This window comes from Panicum virgatum, chromosome 7K (genome assembly GCF_016808335.1).
Source record: "Panicum virgatum strain AP13 chromosome 7K, P.virgatum_v5, whole genome shotgun sequence".
Taxonomy (NCBI): domain Eukaryota; kingdom Viridiplantae; phylum Streptophyta; class Magnoliopsida; order Poales; family Poaceae; genus Panicum; species Panicum virgatum.
Window position 1 is genome coordinate 39324512 of NC_053142.1, and position 25117 is coordinate 39349628.

At 49.1% G+C, this 25117-nt stretch overlaps 3 protein-coding genes across 6 annotated transcripts; 1 reads left to right on the forward strand and 2 right to left on the reverse strand.

The window, feature by feature from the left end:
• Window positions 1-2204: 2204 nt before the first annotated feature.
• On the forward strand, window positions 2205-4971 carry LOC120642481 (protein disulfide isomerase pTAC5, chloroplastic-like). Its single transcript, XM_039919033.1, has 6 exons — window positions 2205-2896; window positions 3196-3291; window positions 3396-3488; window positions 3746-3977; window positions 4428-4465; window positions 4571-4971. Exons 1-6 carry the CDS (start codon window positions 2348-2350, stop codon window positions 4670-4672), a joined length of 1110 nt encoding a protein of 369 aa, XP_039774967.1. The 5' UTR covers window positions 2205-2347; the 3' UTR covers window positions 4673-4971.
• On the reverse strand, window positions 4866-9126 carry LOC120642369 (pentatricopeptide repeat-containing protein At3g09040, mitochondrial-like). Of its 4 annotated transcripts, XM_039918856.1 has the most exons (4): window positions 5881-9126; window positions 5684-5777; window positions 5483-5602; window positions 4874-5363 (listed from the first exon to the last, which is right to left on the reverse strand). In XM_039918856.1, exon 1 carries the CDS (start codon window positions 9055-9057, stop codon window positions 5986-5988), a length of 3072 nt encoding a protein of 1023 aa, XP_039774790.1. In that variant the 5' UTR covers window positions 9058-9126; the 3' UTR covers window positions 4874-5363; window positions 5483-5602; window positions 5684-5777; window positions 5881-5985. The 4 variants fall into 4 exon arrangements, with proteins under 4 accessions (XP_039774787.1, XP_039774790.1, XP_039774789.1 ...); XM_039918855.1 differs by having other exon boundaries at window positions 5483-5777; XM_039918854.1 differs by having other exon boundaries at window positions 5684-9126.
• A 222-nt stretch (window positions 9127-9348) lies between these two features.
• LOC120640238 (disease resistance protein RPS2-like) lies at window positions 9349-13417 on the reverse strand. The gene is made up of 3 exons (XM_039916094.1): window positions 12770-13417; window positions 9747-11626; window positions 9349-9708 (listed from the first exon to the last, which is right to left on the reverse strand). Exons 1-3 carry the CDS (start codon window positions 13415-13417, stop codon window positions 9462-9464), a joined length of 2775 nt encoding a protein of 924 aa, XP_039772028.1. The 3' UTR covers window positions 9349-9461.
• Between the last annotated feature and the right edge of the window lie 11700 nt (window positions 13418-25117).

The window sequence follows — 25117 nt, forward strand, 5'->3', positions numbered from 1 at the left end:
TGGCGCTGGCGCTACCACCTGGAAGAGAAGGGATCGATCTACTGGATAATCCTGCATGCATGGAGCTGCTGGATAATCGGCAGCCATTTCGTTTCAGCACGCAAGCAGCAACCGTGTGATGACGCGTATCGATCGAGCCTGCTGGCTTGATCCGAAGAGTTTTGTGAGACTTGGCCGGTTTAATTTTCATCCGGGAGGACTTGTGCAGACAGCGAGCCGCAGACAGCGTTTCAAAAACCGGTGCTACTATTCAAAACCGGAAAAGTAGCACAAAAAAAATGATTTTTGTTTTTTTGGATTTAGAAACATAAAATATAAAAAACCGGACCCGGTTTACCGTCCTGAACTGGACCGGAAACGAAAAAAATCCGAAAACCGGTGGTTCCCGTCCGGTTTTTGAAACCCTGGCCGCAGCAAGCAAATGTCTCTGTCCCCTTCTTCGTCGTCGTCCTCTACTCCTCTCGAAGGGGGTGCAGATTCTCCGTCCAGTAAAATGTCTCCATCCCCCCGGCAAGAAAATTCGGCGCGTCGCGTTGCGCCGTGTCCCAACGATGATGGCTCAGGGCGGAAACAAATTAACTAACTCAGAGCGGTCAACACGAAAACCTCAGGCCTGTACGAAATCTGTCGGTACGGCCCGCGGTGAAAGTGAAAAGCAGCAGTCACCGAGGTGCTTTCCGGCCAAATCTCAGAGCGATCTTAGATACGATGCCGACGGATCCACCGGCGACCCTGGTGGGCTGTTACCGTCCACGCGACGCACCGGGGGGGGGGGGGGATGCGTCCGCGTCTCGCCGTCGCCGGTCGACGACGAGCCCTGGGCGGCTGGGCCGGCCGTGCCGCTGGATCCATCCGCAGGGGGTTGGGATTGGATCGCGTCTCCACGTCAGGAGAGCTCCATCATTGTTTCTTCTTCTCTCTCAAGATAAATACTAAAATCAAAGCACGTTTGGTAATCGGGGGTGCTCGCCTGTCAGCCTGTGTTCTCTTGCCCAGGAACGCACACGCACGGTGCTGTCGCAGTCTCTGCAGACTGCAGGCACCGTCTGCCTCGATGTTTCTCCTACTGGTTGCTTGTTCCAACTCTCTTGCAATTTTGAGGATGGCATGCACCCAACGTGGCAGCTGACACGTGAGCATGCAAAGGAACTCACCACATCTCCATAAAGATCAACGTTCAGGTTCAGGTAACAAGATCCGCACACCAGTTTTTTTTTAAGGCAACCGTACCTGTATTAACGAGAACAAGCACAGCACATGATGCGTACACATACAAATACAGACGTGGGATACAAAAGGAGGCTGTCCCAACCTTTTGACACAAAGGCCCCTAAGAAATAGAAAAATTACATTAAGACCCCTAGAACCTATGCAGACCTCTCGATTCCGCCGGTGGCGGCGGCCACCGCTGGAAGCTCGTCGCCGCCATCCCTAGGTCAGACGAAGCTCCATTGCCTCAAGGAGTTGAAAGCATCGCTGGAAGTCTATCGGCCGGGGAGCACCCCAAACTTCATCGACCATAGATCCAGGCTCGCCGTCGACGAACGACGCCACCACGGGCAAGATCGAACTTGCTCCACTCTTCCATCTTCCACAAGACCCAAAGCTGCCTTCTCATCCCCAAAAGAAGAGGCCGACATACCTATCTCCCTTTCGGGCTGACAGGTTGCCGACGGTCGACTCCAGAACAGAACTCCCATGCAGGGAGACCAACCTCCAGGTGCTCGCCGCCGGCGCCGGAGCGGAGCACCAACGGGGCGAGGAAGAGTCCGGGAAGACTTATTCCGCCACGATGCCGCCGCCGTCGCCTCGCCGACGTCGTTTGGAAACCTAGACCTACATCTCCTAGAACTAAACCTAGACCCTACCCCGCCTACCAGCAAGAGACAAGCCCAAGCTGGATTCTGCAGTACACATGTCCCGGTTACAATTTCTCTTCTGGGCTGATTGGCAGAGTCAGCCCAAAATTGTACGAGGAACTGGGCCAGGCCTGTATCGGCCCATGCGACCAGCCCAAGCTGGATTCTGCAGTACACATGTCCCGGTTACAATTTCTCTTCTGGGCTGATTGGCAGAGTCAGCCCAAATTTGTACGAGGAACTGGGCCAGGCCCGTATCGGCCCATGCCACCAGCCCAAACTGGATTCTGTTCGGGCCGCCATACAGCCCGGCGCGCGCGAGGCCACACGCCTTGCCTGCCGTTTCCATCCAGTGGCGCCGGCGGCAAATATCAACCGCCGCCGGAGAAATATCCACACTTCGCCGCCAATCTCCTCCCGCCCCGCCACTTCGCCGCTCGCTTCACTTGCTCCCTCCCTCCCCGCGACCCGCCGCCTGCTCCCCGACCATGATCACCGCCGGGGCAGGCGCGGCAACCACCTTCCCGTTCGTCTCCTCCTTCCACCGCCCGCGCCTCCGTCCCTGCCCGCGCCGCGCCGGCGCCTTCCTCCCGGCCCGCGCCGCCGGCTCGTCGTCCTCGTCGTCCTGGGAGGAGCGCGAGGAGGCGCGGTGGCTCCGCGAGGAGCAGCGCTGGCAGCGGGAGGAGCAGCGGTGGCTGCGCGAGGAGGCCCGCTGGCGCGCCGAGCGCGAGGCCCTGCTCGCCGAGGTCGCCGCGCTGCGGCTCCGCCTCCGCGCGCTTGAGGGGATCACTCACCCCCACCTCGCAGCCGGCGCCGTCGACGCTGTGGCCTCGCCCTCGCCCCCCGCCGCGGTGCCCGCGCCGCAGCCCAGGCCGGCGCTCGTCGTGGAGGTCGAGGTCGAGGTGAGGAAGGAGGTGGTGGTGGTCGAGGAGAAGAAGGCGGAGGCCAAGGCCGAGGTGCGGAGCGGCGCCGGAGCCGGCAAGAGCAGGCGGACGCTGAGGGCGGGGGCCGAGGGCGAGGACGTGCGCGCGATGCAGGTGAGCGTCGTCGCGGGCCTCTCGTTCTGGCTAGGATTCGTGTTGCATTGCATGACGTGTGTGGGCTCGGTGGGACGGTGGGTGCGTGGAGCTGAGCTGAAACACCCCCGCCCATCGCTATATGAATTTGCAGCCAGATTTTCCTGTACAATTTGCAGCGCTTGCAATCAAATCAACAACTCTGAATTGTTAGATACTCCTACTTGTCATGAATTGCCGATGCAGTAATCCTGCAATTGCATAGCGCAAAGATTGATCGGGCGTCAGTGCAAAGCTAAGTGCATTTTTGCCACATGCAGGAAGCTCTGCAAAAGCTCGGTTTTTACTCGGGCGAGGAAGACATGGAGTACTCGAGCTTCTCATCTGGCACGGAGCGAGCTGTCAAGACATGGCAGGTCAGTGCTGCTTCAAGCTTCATCGTCACTTCACTACTTAACTGGACCATGAAATTTCCATATGTTATCTGATGATGAGTCAACGACATTCACTTTCTTTTCAGGCAACGGTAGGGACTTCAGAGGACGGAGTGATGACGTCGGGGCTACTTGAGAGGCTATTCTCAGGCAAGACTGGGGAGGATGGGGAAAGTAAAGTGAGTTTACCTGTATGAAATGAATATAGGCTTTGCGAAATTCTGCTTACCAATGTCACAGCATGTCTGATTTCAATTTAAGTTTGCCACACATCTACCTGACTTGTGTCCTTTGGAAACTTGCTCCTAAAGATTTCTGATATACAAACACACAAATCACAAGTAAATAGTTTCAGAACTATAAAATTTCTGCGATACAAGAGCTTGCCTTCTATAACTGTGTACGTGGAAAAACTTCAGGCAGTGTTTCCTTGCAGGATGGCACAAACGGAGCAGCTGTTCCTGCTGTAACAGGAATCGCCGAGGTTAGGCAGACTGTGGTTACTGAAAATGGTGTCTCAGGGGTAGGGATTTCGGAGAACAGAGTGTTTCTTCTTGGTGAAAACAGGTGGGAAGACCCATCCAGGCTGACGCAGAAGAAAAACAGTACTGCTGCGTCAGCTAAGACATGCATTTCCTGTAGAGGTGAAGGCCGCCTCATGTGCTTAGGTACTAAAACTAAATCCTTTCACTGACGGGTACTACAGTACTAGTGCATATTCACCTTTCATGGTCAGGTAAAACATATTTTATGTATAAGCTGGTACCTTCTAGAACCCTAAAACCCATGATACAAAAGGTTTGTGCCAAGAAATTGTCTTCAGTAATTTGCAAGCTGCTCTTGTTCTGTTCAAGTTATAGCAAGATCGAGTATTCATTTTAACAATAATATATAGCAAGATCGACTATGGTAGAACCAGCTCCTTCAGTCTATAACGTTGTCTGAACAACTATTTGATGACTGATGTACAGCAAGTCAATAAGCAATTTCCATGTGAAAAGTATGTCTGAATACCAGTATTCCCCTGATTTTGTCGATACGCAGTGTACTGAAAATTGGCCTGCAGCACTGTCTCTGATTCTGTGATTATTGATCAATTTTTTTCTTCCTTCCTGCAGAATGTGATGGAACAGGAGAGCCAAACATCGAACCACAGGTGCGCTAGATTCTGGCTTCATAAATGCATCACACCACCAAATCAAATAAATTTCAATCGTTCTTGTCTGAATGCATTCAAAAATTAACGCTTCTGTACATGCAGTTTTTGGAGTGGGTTGGTGAAGATACGAAGTGCCCATACTGTGAAGGCCTTGGCTCCATTTTATGTGATGTTTGTGATGGGAAGAAAGTAGTGGCAAATTAAGTGACTTAGAGTAGAAGGACATCATGCCTTGTTTGTGTGCATACACAACCACGTGTGTAGATACTACCAATTGTTCAGTTTTATCATAGTAACTGAAGACTGCATTCACACGGCCAGTTTGGATGACTTGTCATCCTACAGAAAACTGAGGCATAGCAACATTGCAATACTGTTTCTTGTACAACAGGAGTCAGAAACAAATTAACAAATAAGGCAATTGCTTTAAGAGTGTTTGCATCATCATGCAATTTGCACTTCAAATATATACCAATGAGAGATACCAAGGGAACTATCCTGAATCAAAAGACCAGATTTCAGTGTTGTGAATTGTGATGTGTCTAAGTGAACTGAGCTGCAGTTGACGTTTGGAGAGTTTCGGAACTCATTGACATCCACTCGAAGTTGTCGCTTCAAACATGAGTAGGTCAATTTGCGTGTGATCTGTTCATTCCAACCGCCCGTACAAACAAAGGAGCGAACGATTTCATTCCAATCCAATTTCTTCTCGTCCCCGTGTCTCGACCCCGGTCACGGCACGATGCAGTGGCAGCCCTTCTCCCGGCATGACAGCCTTTTCGCTTGCCTCCAGCCAGTGGAAGCCCAGTTGACCTTGGAGCAGCATCAGGAGCAGAGGCACAACCCAGCGCCACCTCTGCCGGCGACGCCAACAGGTCACTTGAATAGATACTTCCTGACCAAATAATATTCAATGATTGGATAATGTGTGTACAACTCAGGGAGAAACAAAGAACAGATTTGGACAATAGCAGTACCATGTTTTAACAAATGGAGATAAGAAATACTCCTTACCGGATAGTAGCCATCTCATGCGCATGCTTCTGCTACAGAAACTTGGAGTCTTGTATTGCATATAATATGGACTATACACTGTCCTTTTCTAATGCACTTCACATGCCATCTCAGTCATATCTATTTACAAAATTGTGAGAACAAAGAGGCTTAACTAAAGCAGGAAAGACTTCATGGAGGAAATATAGCACAGCAATGAACCTGTTGAAATCGATTTTCATCACTAGCAACTCAGACATGTCGCTTGAACATAGTGGAACCAATAAACCATGGAGTTACTTTAATGTTTGGAGCTCTGATGGTAAAAAAAGGAGCAAATTAAGTTATCAGAATCTAAATCCCTAATTTATAAGAGTAAATGTACTACAGATACTATGTAATGCTAACGAATTCCCCACCTAAACAGCCAAACATATACTTAGGTCCTTGACAAGCCAAAAGATTAAGTTAAAAAGGGTCATACTCCTTTAGCTGGATATAAGTTAAAAAATGGTCCTGATCCCTCAATCAAACATTCCAGACAAGCTAGGCTGATCATATTCCTCAATTCTGTCATCTTTAATCATTCCAGTAAGATTGCCAAGCATTTCATAGATGCTCAGAGTGTCTGAGTGATGTGTGTCCTGTGCAACAAATAAGCTTGTTTTGTTACCCACAGTGATCCAACTACATCCTGGGAATTTTGTCACTCCTTTCTCTCGCATTGTTTCTCTGGCTACCTTAGCTTCAACCCAGTTGCCAGCCGCAGCATGCAAGCTTGAAAGGAACACATATGTGGATGACCTTTGTGGTTCCAACTCAACAAGTTTCTTTGCTGCCACTTTTCCTCTCTTCTCATCCTTGTGTATTCGACATGCTGCAAGATATGTAGCCCAGATCACACCATCAGCTCTGAAGGGTAAATGATCAATAACTTCTTGAGCCTCTTGGAGATGACCACCACGTCCAAGTAGATCGATGAAACATGCATAATGATCTACTCTGGGCATTAGCCCATAAACTTGGCTCATAGAATCAAAGAAATTCCGGCCTTCTGAAATTAAACCAGCATGGCAACAAGCAATTAGAACACCAAGGAATGTAACTTCATCAGGCTTTAGTTGTGAATCTTGCATCTTCTGGAAGAGAAGAAGTGCCTCATTAGCATAACCATTTTTTGCAAAACCAACAATCATGGAGTTCCATGGCAATATGTCTTGCTTGTTTTTCAACTCCTTGAAGATTTCAAAAGAGGAGACTACATCCCCACACTTGGCATACATGTCTATGAGGGCACTGGCGGCAGTTTCATAAGAAACAAATCCAGATTTTGTGATGAGGCCATGTATCTCTTTTCCATCTGCAAGAGCTGCTATCTCAGAGCAAGCTTTCAGAACACTTGCGAATGTGGCCTCATCTGAACGAACATCATAATTGCGCATTCTCCAAAACATCACCAATGATTGATCACTGTAACCATTTTGAGCATACCCTGAAATGATAGCTGTCCATGCAACCAGGTTTTTGTGATCTGGCACCTCCTTTAGGAGTCTGTTTGCATCCTCAAGCAATTTGCACTTCAAATATATACCAATAAGAGAGATGCCAAGGGAAGTATCCTGATTCAAAAGACCAGATTTCAGTGTGTAACAATGGACTTGTTTGCCGATAATTGAATTGATAAGGCCAGTGCACCCAGAAAGAATGCTTGCAAATGTAAAGCTAGAGGGTCTGAAACCATCTTTTAGGACTTGATGGAACAGCTCTATAGCTTCATCTTCTCTATTGTTCTGCACAAGACCTGTAATAAATGCATTTCTTGGGACTATGCTGCTTGCATCTACCTGTGCCAAAACCTTTCTAGATGATTCTATATCTCCATCCTTTGAGTATAAGTCAATCAGAGAGCTGCCAACAGCGTGATTTGAACAGACATTATACTTGACGGATGCGCAATGAATCTGCTTTCCGGTCTCGGTAGCTCGAATATTGGAACAGGCATTAATTGCAGTAGCCAAAGACACCTCATCTGGTGCTATGCCACAGAGCTTCATCCTTTTGAGCATATGGACTGCTTCCTCCTCCTCCTCATTCTGTGCAAGTCCAACTATAATAGCATTCCAGGATACACTGTCCTTGTATGGAATGAGACTGAACAGTGCCTTTGCAACATCAATTGCTCCAAGTTTTGAGTACATATGTAGTGTTGCATTAGCAACAAACAAGTCTGCATCCATGCAGTTCTTGATTGTTATACAGTGTGCCTGCCTTCCTAAGTCAAGGGAATCCATGTTAATGCATGCACCAAGGACACTCACAAATGTAAAATCATCAGCCTCAAGGTCAGCCCTCCTCATATACTGAAACATTTGAATGGTCTCTTCTTGCAGCTCATTTTGAACAAACCCATAAAGCATCGCATTCCACATGACATTATTCTTTTCAGTGGAGAAGTCAAACACCTTCTTTGCATCAGAGATGCAGCCATGTTTCAAATACAGGTTGATCAGAGAACTGCCCACAAAAACATTTGCATCCAAACCATGCCTTACTGCCGCTGCATGTACCTGCTGGCCTTCATCAAACACTGCCACGCTGGCTGCTGCGCTTAGCACGCTCGCAAAAGTGGACCTAGTCGGCCTCAACCCACGTCTCCTCATATCCTTATACAGGCCCAACACTTCACTCTCAAGTCCACCTTGCGCATAACTTGAGATGACAGCATTCCAAGCAACTGTACTTTGCATATCTATCTTCTTCAGAAAAGTTCTTGCGTCCTCCAGTCTGCCCATGCTTGCAAGAGTGGAAATGATGGTAGCGCAGGTCACCTGGTCCGGGGCAGAGCCCATCTTCGCCATCCTAGAAAACAAAGCCAGCGCTTGCTGGTAGCGTCCAACCCGGTGGTACCCTGCAATCATGCTCGTCCAGCATATCGTGTCGGGGCAGGCGATCCCGTCGAACACCCTCCGAGCATCGGCGACCTGGCCGCATTTTGCGTACATGTCCACCAACGCCGCCCCGCAGAAGGCGCTGGAGCAGAACCCGCACTTGACCAAATCGCAGTGCACCTGCCTGCCATGGCTGAGAACGCCCAGCCGGGAGCACGCGGACAGAACCACCGCGAGGCCAAACTGGTCCGGCCGGCTGCCGACGGAGCACCTGAAGGCGCGGAACGCGTCGAGGACGTCACGCGGAGACCCCGAGCGCGCGTGGCAGGACAGCACCGAGCTCGCCGCCTCGGCGCCTGACGCCTCCGCCCCGAGGCAGCAGCCCAGCGCGCGCCAGGCGTCGCCCGCGCGGCTGGACCTGCAGTACAGGTCGACGAGCGCGTCGCCGAGGCGGCCCCGGAGCGGCAGGCCGAGGCGCAGGACCCGCGCGTGCAGGACCCCGCACGCCCGCGCCGGGTGAGGACTCGCGTCGAACGGGTGGCAGGCGTGGGTATCTCGGGCGAGGGACGCGAGGAGGCCGGCGTAGTAGGCCTCGGGGTCGGGGTAGCCCGCCGCGCCGGCGGAGGCGGGGGAGACGCCGAGGGGCGGACGCTCGGGTCCCGGCTTGGGCGCGGCGGCGCGGAGGAGCGCTGCGGAAGCGGAACGCATGGGCGGGCGCACGGCTGCGGCCGCCACATGTGATGCTCAGTTTCGTCGGGGCTTTAGAGCGCGCGGCGTCGGCTGGTGGATGGCAAGCATATGCTTGCTGAAGCACTAAAAATCAGGTAAATGTGTATCAAGCCACAAAACGGCAAAGAAAATGAGAAGTTTTTTAAGGTCAGAAAGAAAAGGAGAACTTTTTTCAGAATAAGTAAACAATTGCAATTTATTGATCACATATTTACAGCAATGAATGAATCATATTATGTACAGGTTTGTAAACTCAGCAATGTACATGTACGGCCTACTTGTTCAAACATCTTGCATCGCATCGCATATATGCCAAACTGCAAATGCAGAACAAAGCCTCCTGCCAACGATGCAAGAGCTGCTGCAAACATGACCCCTGTCTGTCAGATTGGAATGAAGAGCTTGCTATCCATGCGCTCCTCGTCCTCCCACTCCAGTTTATCCCACCACTCAACTGAGCCGCACACCTGCTTTAGTTTCCCACAATTATACCTGCTGTTGAGTGGGATGCTTCGCAGATTCGGGCAGTCCTCCACCCGGATCGTCTCGAGGCTGGGAAAATCTCTTGCCTTGCAAATGCTCCTCAGCTTCTTCACATCAGTCAATACGATTAATCTCAATTCGGGAAGTCAGTACGTGTTTTGTCATCGCTTAATTCAATCTTGCCCTCGCTTTTACCATCACCATTCCTCTCATCTCCAGAATGTTCGGCCACGGCATTGTCCTCCTGTCCTTCAGAAGGATGATCCGGCATTGTCTCTGCCTCATCACCATTATCTTCTTCGATGATCTTCAGCATCCCATCACAATGGGTTACGACAAGCCTCTCGAGCATTTCGAGTTTTAGGACCCATGTGATGTCCTTCAGTTTGGGGCACTTCGAAATGACCAGCTTGCGGATGTGCTGAAAATGATGCGGCATTGGTGCAACAACGACGTTCTCCAACGAAGGAAGAACTGAGAGCGTTAGGAGCTCCAGGCCTGAATTCGTCAGCTCAGCGTCGGCAACCAGTGTGTTCAGGTCATAGCACGATTCGACATACAGCTCCTCAAGGCGCACCAAGTGGTTGAGATCAGAGATTTTGATCGACTGCATTTCTCCACAGTACTTCAGATTCAGGCGATATGTTGACTTTGCCAAAGGGCTGGTTTTGTTCAGTTTCTTTAGCACGTCCTCTGCATAAATAGTGATTCCAAGGAACATCAGTGCTTTTAGGGAATCCAAATTCAGGTCATCGACGTCATGAATTCCGTAGTGGCTGCGAAAGAGATTAAGCACTCTAAGCTTGAGTAACTTGGAGCAATTGTTCAAGGTATCTTCGAGTGCAACAGTCACACTCAGATCCAGATGCCTCAACTCTTTCCATAACCACAGCCGCTCAGGTAATCTCGTGATGAGTGTATGTGACAAGTTGAGATGCTGCAATGCAGCCAGTGTCGCACATTCTGGAAGTGATGTTATTGCAGTATGAGAAAGATCTAGCACTGTCAAAGAGCGCATAAATTTGAAAAATCCCGAACCCAGACTGTCCAGATTTGGGTTATTCTGGACCAATAATGTGGTGAGGCTTCTGCATTCTGGTGACAAAGAAAGCTCTTTGATGTCATTAGACATGATGGAGATCCTTGTAGCTTCTTTCCATTCTTCTACTGATGGAGCAGTATCCAAAGCCATCCCTGCTTGAACAAGAAACTTTTGTTCTGTCTCCTTAACCAACCAAAGCCCCAGATGCCTGATTACATGATGCATTTTTACCTTTGATGACATTGAACCATTGGTCTGCAACAAGCATGCTGAAATAAGATCGTGGATTATTTGATAACCCTCTCCACAATCATCAAGTAGCAAACCTTCAGCCAACCAATAATCAACCAGTTGCTCCTTACTAATAGATCCATACTCAGGGAAAAGAGTGCAGTACAGAAAGCACTGCTGTTGAGTGGCGGTGAGCTTGTCATAACTGTATTTCAACCGATAAAACATTTCATCCACACCATCATTTTTGTACTTGTACATATTGTTGTTAATTGCATCTGCAGCTAGAGTCCACTCCTTTGGCCCTTCCAAGCCTGCCACAGAGGTTCCAATGACATTGAGTGCAAGTGGAAGACCTCCACAACTTAGGATTATTTCCATGGCACGCTCCCAAACGATATTGTTGGAACTCAAAGACTCAACAGCCTCGTTGCTCAGCTTGCTCAAGAACAGATTCCAGGCAGCATCATTATCCAAAACCTGCATTTCAATCCGGCTCTTCTGAGCACCCATCTGGAAACATACTTCTTTGTAACGTGATGTCAAGATCAGCTTGCTTTGGCTGTTGGTATCTGGAGTTGGGATACCAACATCCTCTAGTCGGAATTTCTTCCTTACATCACCAAGCAGCACCACAAATCTTTTCCTGGACAGAGCCTTCACCAAGAATTTGGCCCTTTTCTCAACTGTCTCTGATTCATTCCATGGCAAATTCAGCCTATCGGAGATAGTTTGTTGTATCTCCACTGTGTTCAGTGTCTCTGAATTGGATACTTCAATAAATATAACAACCTGGAACAGCCGATTAAAAGTAATTTGTTAACATGATTGAAAATGCAACATAGAAACTCTGAGATCGTGTGTATGTACAAATATGCAAAAAATAATTATTCAATTCCCACTTTAATATAAAAGTTACAAGTACAATTTTCTGAATATGTCTGGTAATCTGGGGGAAAATTACTTGCATCTAGTCAACAAATAAACATAATATTTCAGACAGCATCTATCATCTTCTAGCAAACAATTATATTTTGTTTAATCTATGACCAACTAACCTTTTGGGAGCAAACACATCCATACACTTGAAAGGAAACTATCACATACTAGATTAAATTTGATCCAGATTGCAGCACAATGTATTCTACCAGGGTTCCCAACTAGCAGGGTAAGATATAAAAGCAGCACACAACCTCACAAACTGAACTTATGCATGAGACAGGATCCAATTTGCTAAGATTCTTGCTAAATAATCTATACATATTATACTCATTCATTAATCTATTTTCACTTAATCAGCGTGAATGAATGCTTAGTGAATGTTTAGCTTTAAATAAATTTACGAGGAATTAGAAAAAGGTCACGCAGAGATCAGTTATGAACAGTGCCTAAAAATATTTAAAATCTCTGAAGAGTAAGAGTGACATTATATTTGCTGCAATTGCATCTGTTCCAAAATATCTTTGAAAGGAACTTTTTTTATATACATTTTCAAAGGAACCTTGAAAAAGTTGTTACAGGCAAAAGAATCATATTCATTTCTTGCTGTAAATGATGATGTTACTTTCTTATTCCTATCTACATAGTTCGTGTACATCTCCATAATTTACTTCTTAAGCAGCATATCTTCAGTTTCAACTAGTACTCTTGAACACCTACACATGTTAGATTTTGTTTGGCTGTACAAGAACAACAGCATCTTCCAACTATTACTGAAACAAGACTTTTGCAGTTTAATATTGTTCGTTCTACATATCATTCTGAAAATACTACCAATGAAGCACCATCATTTTATCACTGGAACAATCTTATGCAAGCAATCCAAAAGAGTAACACAAACAAATGGACCTGAACCCCCCCCCCCAAAAAAAACAGATACATCATACATGTATATTCTGAGTAGTAGGTTCCAATTTTGAGGAAGCAGAAATGCACCTGGTAGTCGTGGACCTTCTTTTCGAGATCGTTGTTGAAGACATGGAGGAGGGTTGTCTTACCAATGCCTCCTTGACCCCACACACCGATTATGTTGGAGTCACCCTTCTCAAGGAAATCATGGAGCAGAGTCAGCATGGACTCCAATCCAAACGTCTTGATCTGGGGTAAATGATTGACGATCTCCGGTGGCGGCTTGAACCCAAATTTCTTGAACCGCCTCCCTTCCTCCGTCAGGTTTCTCACCTCCTCCAGCGCCTCCACAACACGCTTGCCGATGCAAGCACGGCGACGAGCATGCACAGTGCACTGGCAAAGGCAAGAGAACTTCAACAGGTTGGCGTACTCCTCATCGATGGTTTCCCGGCGCAGCTCGTCGACGCGCCTGAGCCACACCTGCACCTGAGGGTGACAAACGTTCAGCTTATCCTCCTCTGCGGCGACCCGTGCCCTGATCGTCGTCTCGACGGCCCGCAGGTTGTCCCGCCCCTTCTCGAGATCGTCCCAGTTGGCCTTGACGCGAAGGAACGCGGCCACCTCCCGGGCCGCCGCGCCGAGCATGCCTGTGCTTTCCAGGCATCCGTACAGGGGCTCCAGGCATGAGCCGGCCGAGCTGATCGCGGTGGTGAGCGCGTAGCAGGTGAGCATGGAATCTGAAGAAAAACAGAGTTCTTGAACTTGAAGCTTACTATATAAGGAAGCATATGCAGGGCGGAGACGAGACGCCACGCGGTGCCCGGAATGAATGGGGCAACACGGGAGACGGTTCGTCCCGATGGTGATTGGCATATGTCGGGACTTGCGAAGAAAATGTCCACGCGCATGCTGCCAGTCAGTCAGTTTTGGGGCTGCGGAAAAGTCATCAGTTGGGTGGCGAAACTCAGGTTAGGACAAGATCCACCAGCTCAAGCCGGACGCACGAAGCAGAACACTCTGCGCGATCGAATTTCCTCGTCCTTTCTTCAGAAGAAGACGAAAGCCGAAGAGACGGAAAGCCGTGCCGGGCTTGGACACTTGTGTCTGGTCGTGTCCACGGAGGCATAGCGGAGGTGATCTGCAAGAGGCAATCCGTCGAACACATTGCGTGCGGTGTCGTTTCTCCCGCGCGCACGGACGAGTGGGCGTACCTACCTGGAAGTTCCGCCGTGGCTTCTCCGCCCGCAGGTTTGTGGAACGGATGAGGCACCGGCGGGCGGCGGTACATGTAGAAGGGATCATTTTTCCGCGATCCGCTTCACGCGTTCCGCCATTTCAGCCGTCCATCCATTTCATGCACCTCGTCTCCATCAACCTCGTCGTCTTCTTCGAGTTGCAGGCGGCGGTTGGCCAACATGACCATGATGCCCATTCGCAGTGGTGGTGCTGGTACGGAGATGCATTGCATCGGGTGCGGCGGAAAAAAAACTAGAGGAAGAGGGATGCGGAGACGGAGGGCAGCCGAGGCCAGGCAGGAAGGGGCCCGCCGTGAGCAACCGCGAGAGGGAGGGCGGGGAGCTCGGGAAGACGGCCGGGACAAAACTAGGGGCTATTTTGTAAATAATTGCGATCCATTTGAGGGAGTCATTTGAAAAACTGCTATTGACTGCAGTCCATGCTGACGTGGGATAATGTTAGCCGTTGGATCTAGCGTGTGCGGTTCAGACCGAGGTCAACTGGCTTTAATGACCAATAGCGTCACGAGCTCCTCCGTCGCTGATTTGCAGGTCGGCGGCCGCCGGGGAACTCACCCGCCGGCCGCTGCCGCTCGCCGGCAAAAGTATCCGCCGCCCCTCATTGATATCCTCTAGCGCGGCTAAACGATCGAATCTCAGCCCACACCACGTGTGCCTCGCCTCGCCGCCTCTGGGCTGGTACCGGCAGTGTCGCCGCCGCACGCCCGCGGCCGCGGAGGAGGTCCGGGAAGAGGCTGAATCCTCCGGGGATGTGTGGGGAGGACGATGGCCTGCCCCGGATCTCACCGCTGGATTCTCCGTCGCGGCAAGCTTACCCTCCTCCATGTCTAGTGATGAAGTGATCTGAACTGTTGTTTCTCCTTACCTCCGTCCACCACCGCATTTGGTGATATGGTATGTGTCGGCTCAATACGAGGACAGTTGGTACAACCGGGTGCACACCCGGAGGAAGTCCCGCTATACTCCAAAAACTAGTTTAAGAGATGAGAGACTCTTCTCTACTTTTATGTTGGTTCAACTCTCCCTCCATAATTAATATGGGACTAATTCCCACACATTGGTGCCCCTTAGCACTGACCGAACTCACACCACAATCCACCAGTGACCGGCTCCACACACGAGCACATATGAGCCTCACGTCCGGAGGAAGTCCTGCTACACCCCAAAAGCTAGCCCAAGAGGTGGGAGAGTCCCCCCACTTTTATGTTGGTTCAACTCTCCCCCCACAACCAATGTGGGACTAATCCCAACAATCTCCCCCGTCACACATTGGTGCCCCTTAACACTGACCGGGCCCAAAACCAAGAGAGTTGGCCCAACCGGGCGCACACCCGGAGGAAGTCCTGCTACACCCCAAAAGCTAGCCCAAGAGGTGAGAGACTCCAACCTCTCCCATCACACATTGGTGCCCCTTAGCACTGATCGGACCCACACCACAGTCCACCAGTGACCGGCTCCACACACGAGCACACACGGGTCTCACACCCCGCGGTTCACTGGGCTTAACTCCAACCTCTCCCGTCACACATTGGTGCCCCTTAGCACTGACCGGACCCACACCACAGTCCACCAGTGACCGGCTCCACACACGAGCACACACGGGTCTCACACCTGCGGTTCACTGGGCTTCGGGTCTACACCACCCAAGTGTGCACGGGCACAGGAGATTGTGGACCCAGCCCTGATACCAATTGTCGGCCCAAAACCAGGAGAGTTGGCCCAACCGGGCGCACACCCGGAGAAAGTCCTGCTACACTCCAAAATCTAGCCCAGGAGGTGAGAGACTTCCCCCACTTTTATATTGGTTCAACTCTCCCCCATAATTAATGTGGGACTAATCTCAACAGTACGGCGATCTAGGGGATCTCATCGGTGGAAGCGCGGGAGCTCCAGCTGGAGGCTGCATTGCAAGGTCAGCGATGTGAGGACAAATACGAATACGATTGCTCTCATCAATTACCAATCACTAGATGTAGGGAACCATTTGATTCTTTGTTTTCTGCAGATAATGGACATATTTGTTAATTTCAAGGTAGAGAACGCTGCATCCATGGAGAACATCACGGTATGACACACTGCGTAGATAACCTGTCCATATTGTATCTCCAGATATATCTTTGCTTGTGTTATTTGCTATTTCGAAAGAATAAAATGGAAGGTGAGCTTTCATTGCTTTCCTAGGTTGTTTTATACAGCTCATTAAGGAAGATTTGTGTGCAGATATGCAGTTGGTTTCCTGTTAAAGAACATTTTACCGACACAAGGGCCTCAACAAGATTTGAACTACACTAATGGTTATTGTGTTTGATGACGCTCTTTTTGAAATTTTAGAGGGTTACTTGATGGTTAATCAGCTCAATTGCCACAAATCATAGGAAACAAACCCGCATGAATATGAAGGATAAACGCATTGACATCTGAGAAATTTAACATTCTATACAGTTGGCTTGCATACCAAATTAGTGCTAGGACAATGCATGTACAGTTCTATGTACAAGATATACAATCAGTACCGTTTGTGCACAATATGTACATTTTGTTTGGAAATAGACAAATAGAATCATGGAAAAGCGACTTATTTATGACTTTGAACACATGAATAGAATAACCAAATTAACAGATATGCAGTTAGACCCTGAACAGGAATTTTTCAGTAATATGCACTGTCATGCGCTAAGGTGGTCTAAATAGTTTCACCAGCGTGCTAGTCTTCATCTTTGATGGGAATGAAATACTTATTCTCCATTATCTCCTTGATATTCCACTCTAGCTTCTCCCACCAGTCATATGATCCACAAATTTGCTTTAGTTTTGGGCAGTCATACATTTGACCCAATGGAAGTGTTGTCAAACGTGGGCAACCCTCCACTCTAATAATCTCAAGATAAGGGAAGTCTCTTGGATTGCATATCGCCATCAGCTTTGGCAAGTCTTTTAGGACCATTGTTCTCAATTTTGGGAAGTCCGCATGGTGCGTACCTTTGATCCACTGATTCTCGGTCTTGTTCTGATAGCCATTTACATGGTCATTATTTGAATCTTCTACCATACCATGCATCTCCTGTTCTTCAGAGAAACCGTTCCCGGATCTCAGAAATGAGCTGTGCTCAATCCCCCCTCTCTTGTTGTCCCCCTCATTGATTGTTTCTTGAACAACTTGCTCCAATTCATGGCAATGCCAAATAGAAAGCTTCTCAAGTGCATCCAGCTTCAGAACCCAGGTTATGTCATGCAATTTTTGGCAGTGAGATACTGTTATTTCTAGGTGAGGGACCGAAGCCGGCGACCAGAGGGGAGGTGAATGGAAGCCAATCAAAATTTCTTCCGAAATTCAAATCGTCGGCCTATATCCCAAAAAACACCCAAGCCCTCAAGCGTTCTGACCAAAGTTTGGAATAGCTATGGAAAAGCAAAACCAACACAAAAGGCCTCGAACGAGCGAGAGAAACCACGAAGCAAATCGAAAGCGAATTGGGAAAACTGCAGAACTGATCTGCCAGGACCGGTCTGACCGGTCACGGCTGTTCAAAAACTTGCAGACCGGTCTGACCGGTCTTACCTATTGGTCTGACCGGTGGCACCCAGAAAACCCCCGAAAACTTGGATTCAAACGATGAATCTCAACCAAACGACCACGAAAATCGATGGAACTTTTGGGATAGCTTCGCCCCTACCCCGTGAACATATCCCCCAAGAGATCTCATCCTAAAGATCAAAGAATCTCGAGAATTCGAGGAGAGATCAAGAAGGATTGGGGTTTTCTCAAAAACTCAAGAAATCCAATTCAAAAGAGCACGTGATTCCAGAGGATTAGGGACAGGATCAGAGGCACGAGAATCACAACAAAGAGCTCGTAGAATCCTAGCAATCATGTGCACCAAAACCGAAATCAAAATCCATCACACAAGGGCACAAAAACTAGGGGATTGGATCGATTCAAAAGCCCAGAGGGCACAAGGAGGATGGGGCCTTCTTTCCCAATCAAATCCAATACAAAGTCTCACAAATCCATAACAAATCTACTCTAAAGAGAAGAACGGGGGAGGGAGACTCAGGGGCGGCGGCCTGGAGAACAGAAGAGTCCACGAACAGATTAAAAAAGCCGCAATTAACCTAATACAAGTGAAGGGGTATTTATACCCGCGGGACCGGTCAGACCGGTTGATTAGACCGGTCAGATCGGTGCCAGGGACCGGTCAGACCGGTTGGCCTGCAGCACCCCTATACACGATCTCATCCGACGGCCGAGGTTCTTTCTTCGAAATGAAGTCTTCTCCGCGATGCCGCCATCTTGATGAAGATCCCGTCCGCGGTTTTTGGAGGGTCCGCGAAACCCGGGTAGGTGGCCGGTTTTGAGAAAACCGCCAAAACCTCACGCGCGGGAAGATTCCCGCCTCCACGCCGTGGCCCTAGACGCCGTTCCTGCCTCGGCCTTCTGACGGCCCTAGACGCCGCCCGATGCCCGTCACCTCCTCGCCCGCAGCGAGGCCCTAGACGCCGTCGACGCCCGTCGCCTCCGTCAGTCCCAAGACCGACGCCCGTCATCTCCACGACTTGGCGTCTTCAACCGCCGTCCGCCTCCTTGGTTTTGTGGCGCAAACCAAGAAACCCGCCTTCCGTCGCCGCTTGCGCCCTCGATCCAGGAGTGGACACCACAGCTGCCGCCCGGTCCGAGCTCCGGTCCCGGCTGCCCTTCACCGCCGTCCACCGCACGGTCCATCGGCCACAGCACCACCACGGCAGCTCCCCGTCGACACTCGATGCTCGTGTACCTGCAATCCAAAGACCAAGCACACGATCACACCGCATGGTTGACAATTCACTCATCACAAGCAGGATAGAGTACTCAACATTCCTCAATCTCCCCCTTGATGAGTGCATTGTCAACACACCACAAACGAACCAAGAGAAGTGAAACCAGAAAAGAACAAAGAAGCACAAGCAAGTGACAAAAAGCTCAGAAAGGCAGGAACAGTCACTTACTCAAGCAAAATCGATCCCCTAAGACAAGGGCAAAGGCTCGACGCAATCGATCCAAAGCCAAAACATGACTCCTCAAAGACAGAGGTAACGCTCGACGCAGTCATGCAAGAAGCAGAGGGAAAACGAGGAAAAACAGGAGCCAAAACCAAAGCAGAAACTCCCCAAGCAAAGTTTTTCCCTCTCACAAGTGCAACTCTCCCAAAATGATGCACTCTCAAAGCCCTGTGCACAACAAGTTTTTAAAAAATCAAACAAGTCTCCCCCTTGTTCGATCACTTCTCTCAAAATTCTCCCCCTTGTTGGCACATGAACACATCAAGCCTAAAAAGACCTAAAGCTCCCCCTGAAGCTGAAACTCCCCCTGAACAGATGCTATGCAATGAATGCAATGCAGGAGGTGTAAGTGAAAGCATTCAGGGATACAAAGATATGAGCAACATCTAGTCATAAGCACGTGTGCATCCATAAACAAGACCTGCATCTAACTCAACAGGGTATATCAAATCAATCCAGAGCTAGGCAAGTTCAGTTTTAGGAGAAACAAAAGCATCACCCATGATCTAGCACTAACAAGTAGGGAATATAAAGCAGTGCTAATCATACTCATACAAGGTGATCCAAAGCAGCCAAAACAAGTTGCCAACATCCATTTTTCAATTAAATTTATAGCATTCAATTCTTAATGCCAGGGGTTGAAAGCTTGTCATGCTTTACTTAGCAACGAGGCCAAGCCTATGTCAAAGACAATCAGAAGCTTAAAGCACTCATTTCAGTCATGCACAACCTTGCCCGGGTTCTCACAAGTGCAAAGTGAGCCGTCCCGAAAGCTCGATCAGTGCGACAAGCAATCCCACCTGGATCTTTTCAATCCATTTTAAGAACAGTTCAAGCAATTTTATCAGATTTAAATCATTTCAAGTATGAATTGCTGAACAAAAAGCCACACTAGCATGAATAAGATAGCAAAGCATATCAACACGCCCTAACATGCTAGTAGCCAAAACAGGGTGATCATGTTTTCAGATTTTCAAATCAAAATAGCTTAACTCAGATGATGTTAAATACACAGTGGAGCAAGCTATACATGATCAAGTTTATAAACTCACGCTAGCAGGCACTAGAAGATCATAGCAATGTATACAAGAATGCTAGTGCAAGTGAGACAATGCAAAATGCAAACATGTACAATGCATATGCACAATGCAACTACCAAACCTAGAAAACCAAGAGAAGCAAAACAAAGACCTACCAAGCTAACCAAAACAAAAGTCAGCGATCAAAAGGGGTAACAAACCCCAAGCTCCCCTCACAAGCGAGCAAAGGTGTCCTGCTCTAGCGGTTTGTTGAGGATATCTGCGGTTTGCCTCTCTGAAGGGACATAGATCAGGTCTATGTGTCCTCTCTCATGGTTGTCTCGCACGAAATGGAATCGGATGTCTATATGCTTAGTTCTGGAGTGTAGGACAGGGTTCTTTGCAATGCTAATGGCTGACATGTTGTCTACAAAGATAGGAACCCTACCGAAACTCAAGCCATAATCCTGCAAGTTTTGTTTCATCCAAAGTATCTGGGAGCAGCAGCTAGCAGCGGAAACATACTCAGCTTCTGTGGAAGAAAGCGCTACACTAGCCTGCTTGCGAGAGGACCAAAACACCAAAGATGTACCGAGAAATTGACAAGTGTCGGATGTCGACTTGCGATCCAACCGACACCCACCGAAATCGGCATCAGAAAAGCCCACCAAAACCAGAGAAGAATCCGCAGAATACCAAAGACCAAATTCAGAGGTGAATTTCAGATACCTGAAGATGCGTTTCACCACCTGCCTGTGGGAGGTGTGCGGCGAAGCCTGATACCGCGCACAGAGGCAGACGCTGAACTGGATGTCCGGTCGCGTCGCCGTCAGGTACAGGAGAGAGCCGATCATACTCCTGTACTCCTTCTGGTCCACCGCCTCACCGTCCAAGTCCTCATCAAGCGCCGTAGATGTGCTGATCGAAGTCGGCTGAGGAGACAAGTCACTCATGTCGAACTTCCGTAGCAAGTCTCTAATGTACTTGGCTTGATGGACAAAAGTGCCCTGAGGAGTTTGCTTGATCTGCAGCCCGAGGAAGAACTGCAACTCGCCCATCATGCTCATCTCGAACTCCCTGGACATCTGCTCGGAAAACTTGGAGACAAGAGCGTGAGAAGAACCACCAAAGATAATATCATCCACGTATATCTGAACTAATAGAAAATCAGTGCCAGACCGCATGAGGAATAAAATTTTATCCACACATCCCATTTTAAAACCCTGAGCCAGCAAAAATATTTTCAGTCTATCATACCAAGCTCTAGGTGCCTGTTTCAAACCGTAAAGAGCTTTCTGAAGTTTATAAACACGGTTTGGAAACTTGGGATTTTCGAAACCAGGGGGTTGCTTCACATAAACTTCTTCTTCAATAAAACCATTCAAGAAGACAGATTTAACATCCATTTGGAAAACCTTAAAACCCTTGGAAGTATCAAATGCAAGAAAGATTCGAATAGCTTCCAATCGAGCAACAGGGGCAAAAGTTTCCTCAAAATCAATACCCTCTTTTTGGCAAAACCCCTGGACAACAAGACGAGGCTTGTTCCGAACAACCAAACCATCCTCACCCTGCTTGTTTTTGAAAACCCACTTCGTTCCGATGGGATTACAAGCAGGTGGAGGCTCGACTAAAACCCAAACTTGGTTTCTTTCAAAATTTCCAAGTTCCTCATGTATGGCATTGGCCCAATTAGAATCAGAAAGAGCGTGTCCAATATCCTTGGGCTCAAAAGAGGCAACAAATGCTGAATGAGCAAAGCCAGCGATACTTGTTACCTTGGACCTGGTGACTCGCTCGTTGAGATCACCTAGCATCTGTTGAGGTGGATGGTGACGCTGAATGTGTCGCGGTGCTTCCCGTGTCGAAGTCGCCTCCTCCTCAACCAAAGCTGGTGCCTCCTCAGGTGCAGCTGGTGAAGCCTGAGTCACCTCCTCGAACAGCCCCCGGGAAGTAGACGTAGTCGGGTCGGGGCCGTCGTCATCATCCGAGCTCGTGGCAGAGATAGCTGGGTCCACAGCACGTGTGGTAGCCTCAGCGTCGCCATCTGCAGCTTCTTCTTCCTCATCTTCAAAGATGGAGGTGCCGAGCTCATCATCTCCTGCAACTTCAAAGACAGAAGAATTGCAAGGTGCAGTCTCGTCGAAAGTGACTTCACAAGTCTCTCTGACGATGTTAGTATCAATAATCAGCACACGGTACGCTCTAGAGTGAGAAGCATAACCGAGAAAAATACCGTCAGACGAGCGAGACTCAAACTTATCAAGATTTCCATCTTTCAGCACAAAGCACCGGCAACCAAAAACTCTGAGATGATCAACACGGGGCTGGCGTCCAAACCGCAACTCATAAGAAGTCCTGTGCATGAAAGCACGCAAGAAAATACGGTTGGACACGTAACAAGCGGTGTTAATCGCTTCAGCCCAGTATTTGCGAGGAGTCCTATGCTCATCGAGCATCGTCCTCGCCATCTCAACCAGCGTCCGATTCTTCCGCTCTACAACTCCATTCTGTTGTGGAGTGTAGGGAGAAGAATACTAGTGTTCGAGCCCTTGATCACTGCAAAAGGTGTCAAAACGAGCGTTTTTGAATTCTGTGCCATTGTCACTGCGGATCGCTCTCATGGCCTGAGGTAACTCGTTTTTCAGCCTCAAGATCAAGTCTCGAACAAACTCGAAAGCATCATCCTTGGTTTTCATGAAAAAGACCCAAGAATAGCGAGAAAAGTCGTCCACAATCACAAGAACGTACCACTTCCCACCAACAGATATCACCCGAGAAGGACCGACAGTGTCCATGTGTAGCAACTCTCCAGGGTGAGAGGTCATCACCTGATTAACAGGTGGATGCGAAGTGGCAATCATCTTCCCGTGGCGACACTGATGGCAAACAAAGTCCTTTTCAAACTTCAATTTAGGCAATCCTCGGATCAGGCCAAGTGAGCTCAGTCTCGACAACAAGTCAAAGCTCAAATGTCCAAGTCCCCTATGCCACTTCCACAGATCAGAAAAAGGACTAGCCATCAAGCAATGAGAAGGGCCAAAAGGAGTTCCAGAGAAGTCAACCAAAAAAACCCGATCGCGAGGTGTAATCCGGCAAACCAAATCTCCCCTGGAATCCAAAACACGCGAGCAACCCTCCTTGAAGCGAACCTCAAACCCCTCATCAAGAAGTTGCGAAACAGAGAACAAATTAAAGCCAAGATTCGAAACCAAAGCAACTTCTCTCAGGGTGAAGCGATCAGAAACTCGAACAGCGCCAAGTCCACGTACCTTTCCTCTTCCATTATCCCCGAGCACAATGTACTCCTTTGAGCACATCGGGGTGAGGCTGGAGAACCATTTGTCATTTCCGGTCATGTGGCGCAAACAACTGGAGTCTATGATCCACCTGTTCTCCAAACCTCCGACCTGCACATCAGTAGTGAGACAAAGGGTGAGCAAATATCTCAACACTGGGGTTAGCAAAGTGAGAAGCAAACCAGTGTCGAGCCATTTGCTCTACAGAAAGGTTAGCAAAACCAGACAAAGCGTATCCCCCGTCCTGTCTACTGCGTGACTGACGAACACCACTGCGAGGAAAGCGTGGAGCCTCAAAACCTCCTCCAAAGCCTCGGTCCCGTGGTCCATAGCCGTACTGAAAACGACCAGGAGCACGACCGGCAAAGCGACCACCCACTGGAGAACGGTAACCACCACCGTCTCCCTGACCTCCACCTACACGGCGTGCCCTAGCATCTCGCCTATCACCATGCCGAGAAGGACCATGCACCCGAGTAGAGTACATGTCTGTGTTCTGTCTCTCCTGCTCTCGCCTCACAGCCCGCTTCCTTCTGAAGCAAAACTCCTCCAGGTGACCTTCCCTGTCACAGAACTCGCAGTGGTACCTCACCTCACGCTTGGGAGGTGGAGGCCTAGCCTGCGGACGGGGAGGAGCAGCCCTCTTCTTCTGGGCAACCTGGGATGTGGTAGTAGGGAGCGTGTCAAGGGGATTCCTCAGCTCATTGGGCTTCGGAACCGAAACCTGCTTCTGCGGAGGTGCTTTAGGTGGTTCTTTAAGCACACCATCCGCGGGGTCAACAAGCGAAGGCTGTGTGCTCGTGCTAGCAGTGTTTCCAGCAGCCTTGCCAATCTTACCATACAACCTGTTAAAGTCTGACTTCGTTTATGTGTAACCGACCCCAAACCCATCACCACGCTTGAACTGCTTAATCATCATGCCCAACTGCGGCTCACTGCTAGAAACCCAACTCAGAATCGCCCTAAGATAGGTATTCTCGTTCTCTAAGTTGACTTTCTCTACCGCAAGACTATCTAAATCAGCAATCAAACCAGGGCAAACAGAGCAGTCAATAGGTGGGCTAGACTCTACGACCTTAGTCTTTCCAAAAGACTTGATCAAAGCGTTCTTCTCCTCTAGCTCCAACCTAAGCGTGGGACAAAGCTTACAAGCGCCAAGCAAAGCAGGCCTAGATCTAAGCTCCTCTAGTTCACAAACAACAGTAGCAAACTTGAACTGCAAAGAAGCTAGATCAGACTTGAAGATAGGACACTCATCGCATTCAAGCACATCACTAACAATGGGAGCGTCCTTGACAAGTTCAAGCTCATGCTTGGCCTTGGCTAGCTCGTGAGACACATCAGAGAGCGAAGTCTTAGCAACATCTAAGTTCGTGACGTTCTCATCATGCTTGGCACGGAGAGCAACAAGATCATTCATGTGAGATATGCAGCCAGCGCATTCATCCTCACTAGATTTCTCCCTAGCACAAGGCAGCTCAGCCCTAAGCTTTCTACGCTCTCTAGCTGCTTCCTTAAGCAGCCTCTTCTGGTTGTCGAGAGCGGCGTACAACTCCCTAACCTCTGTATCAAGCAGGTCGATCGTGGAGTTTACCTCTGAATCGCTCTTGGATCCAGGAGAAGAGCCGGAGTGCGTCGGTGTAGCATGTCCACCCGAAGACGCATGAGCACCATCGGCTTCGCCCGCCATGGTGCAGAAGCTCTTGCGCCGACCGGCCGCCAAGCAAAGGCCGATGAAGCCGGTGGCTTCCTTGTCCCGCTTCTTCTTCTTCTTGTCGTCGTCGTCGGAGGTCGGTGAAGAAGAGCGGTCGGTGTCGGAGC

Coding starts and splice junctions, on each gene's coding strand:
- LOC120642481 (XM_039919033.1), top strand. CDS start 2,348: ATGATCACCGCCGGGGCAGGCGCGGCAACCACCTTCCCGTTCGTCTCC. Junction 3,978..4,427: donor AGGCCGCCTCATGTGCTTAG/GTACTAAAACTA, acceptor TCCTTCCTGCAG/AATGTGATGGAACAGGAGAG. Junction 4,466..4,570: donor AGCCAAACATCGAACCACAG/GTGCGCTAGATT, acceptor CTGTACATGCAG/TTTTTGGAGTGGGTTGGTGA.
- LOC120640238 (XM_039916094.1), bottom strand. CDS start 13,417: ATGCTCACCTGCTACGCGCTCACCACCGCGATCAGCTCGGCCGGCTCA. Junction 11,627..12,769: donor AGAAGGTCCACGACTACCAG/GTGCATTTCTGC, acceptor CGGCTGTTCCAG/GTTGTTATATTTATTGAAGT. Junction 9,709..9,746: donor AATGGTGATGGTAAAAGCGA/GGGCAAGATTGA, acceptor AAACACGTACTG/ACTTCCCGAATTGAGATTAA.
- LOC120642369 (XM_039918853.1), bottom strand. CDS start 9,057: ATGCGTTCCGCTTCCGCAGCGCTCCTCCGCGCCGCCGCGCCCAAGCCG.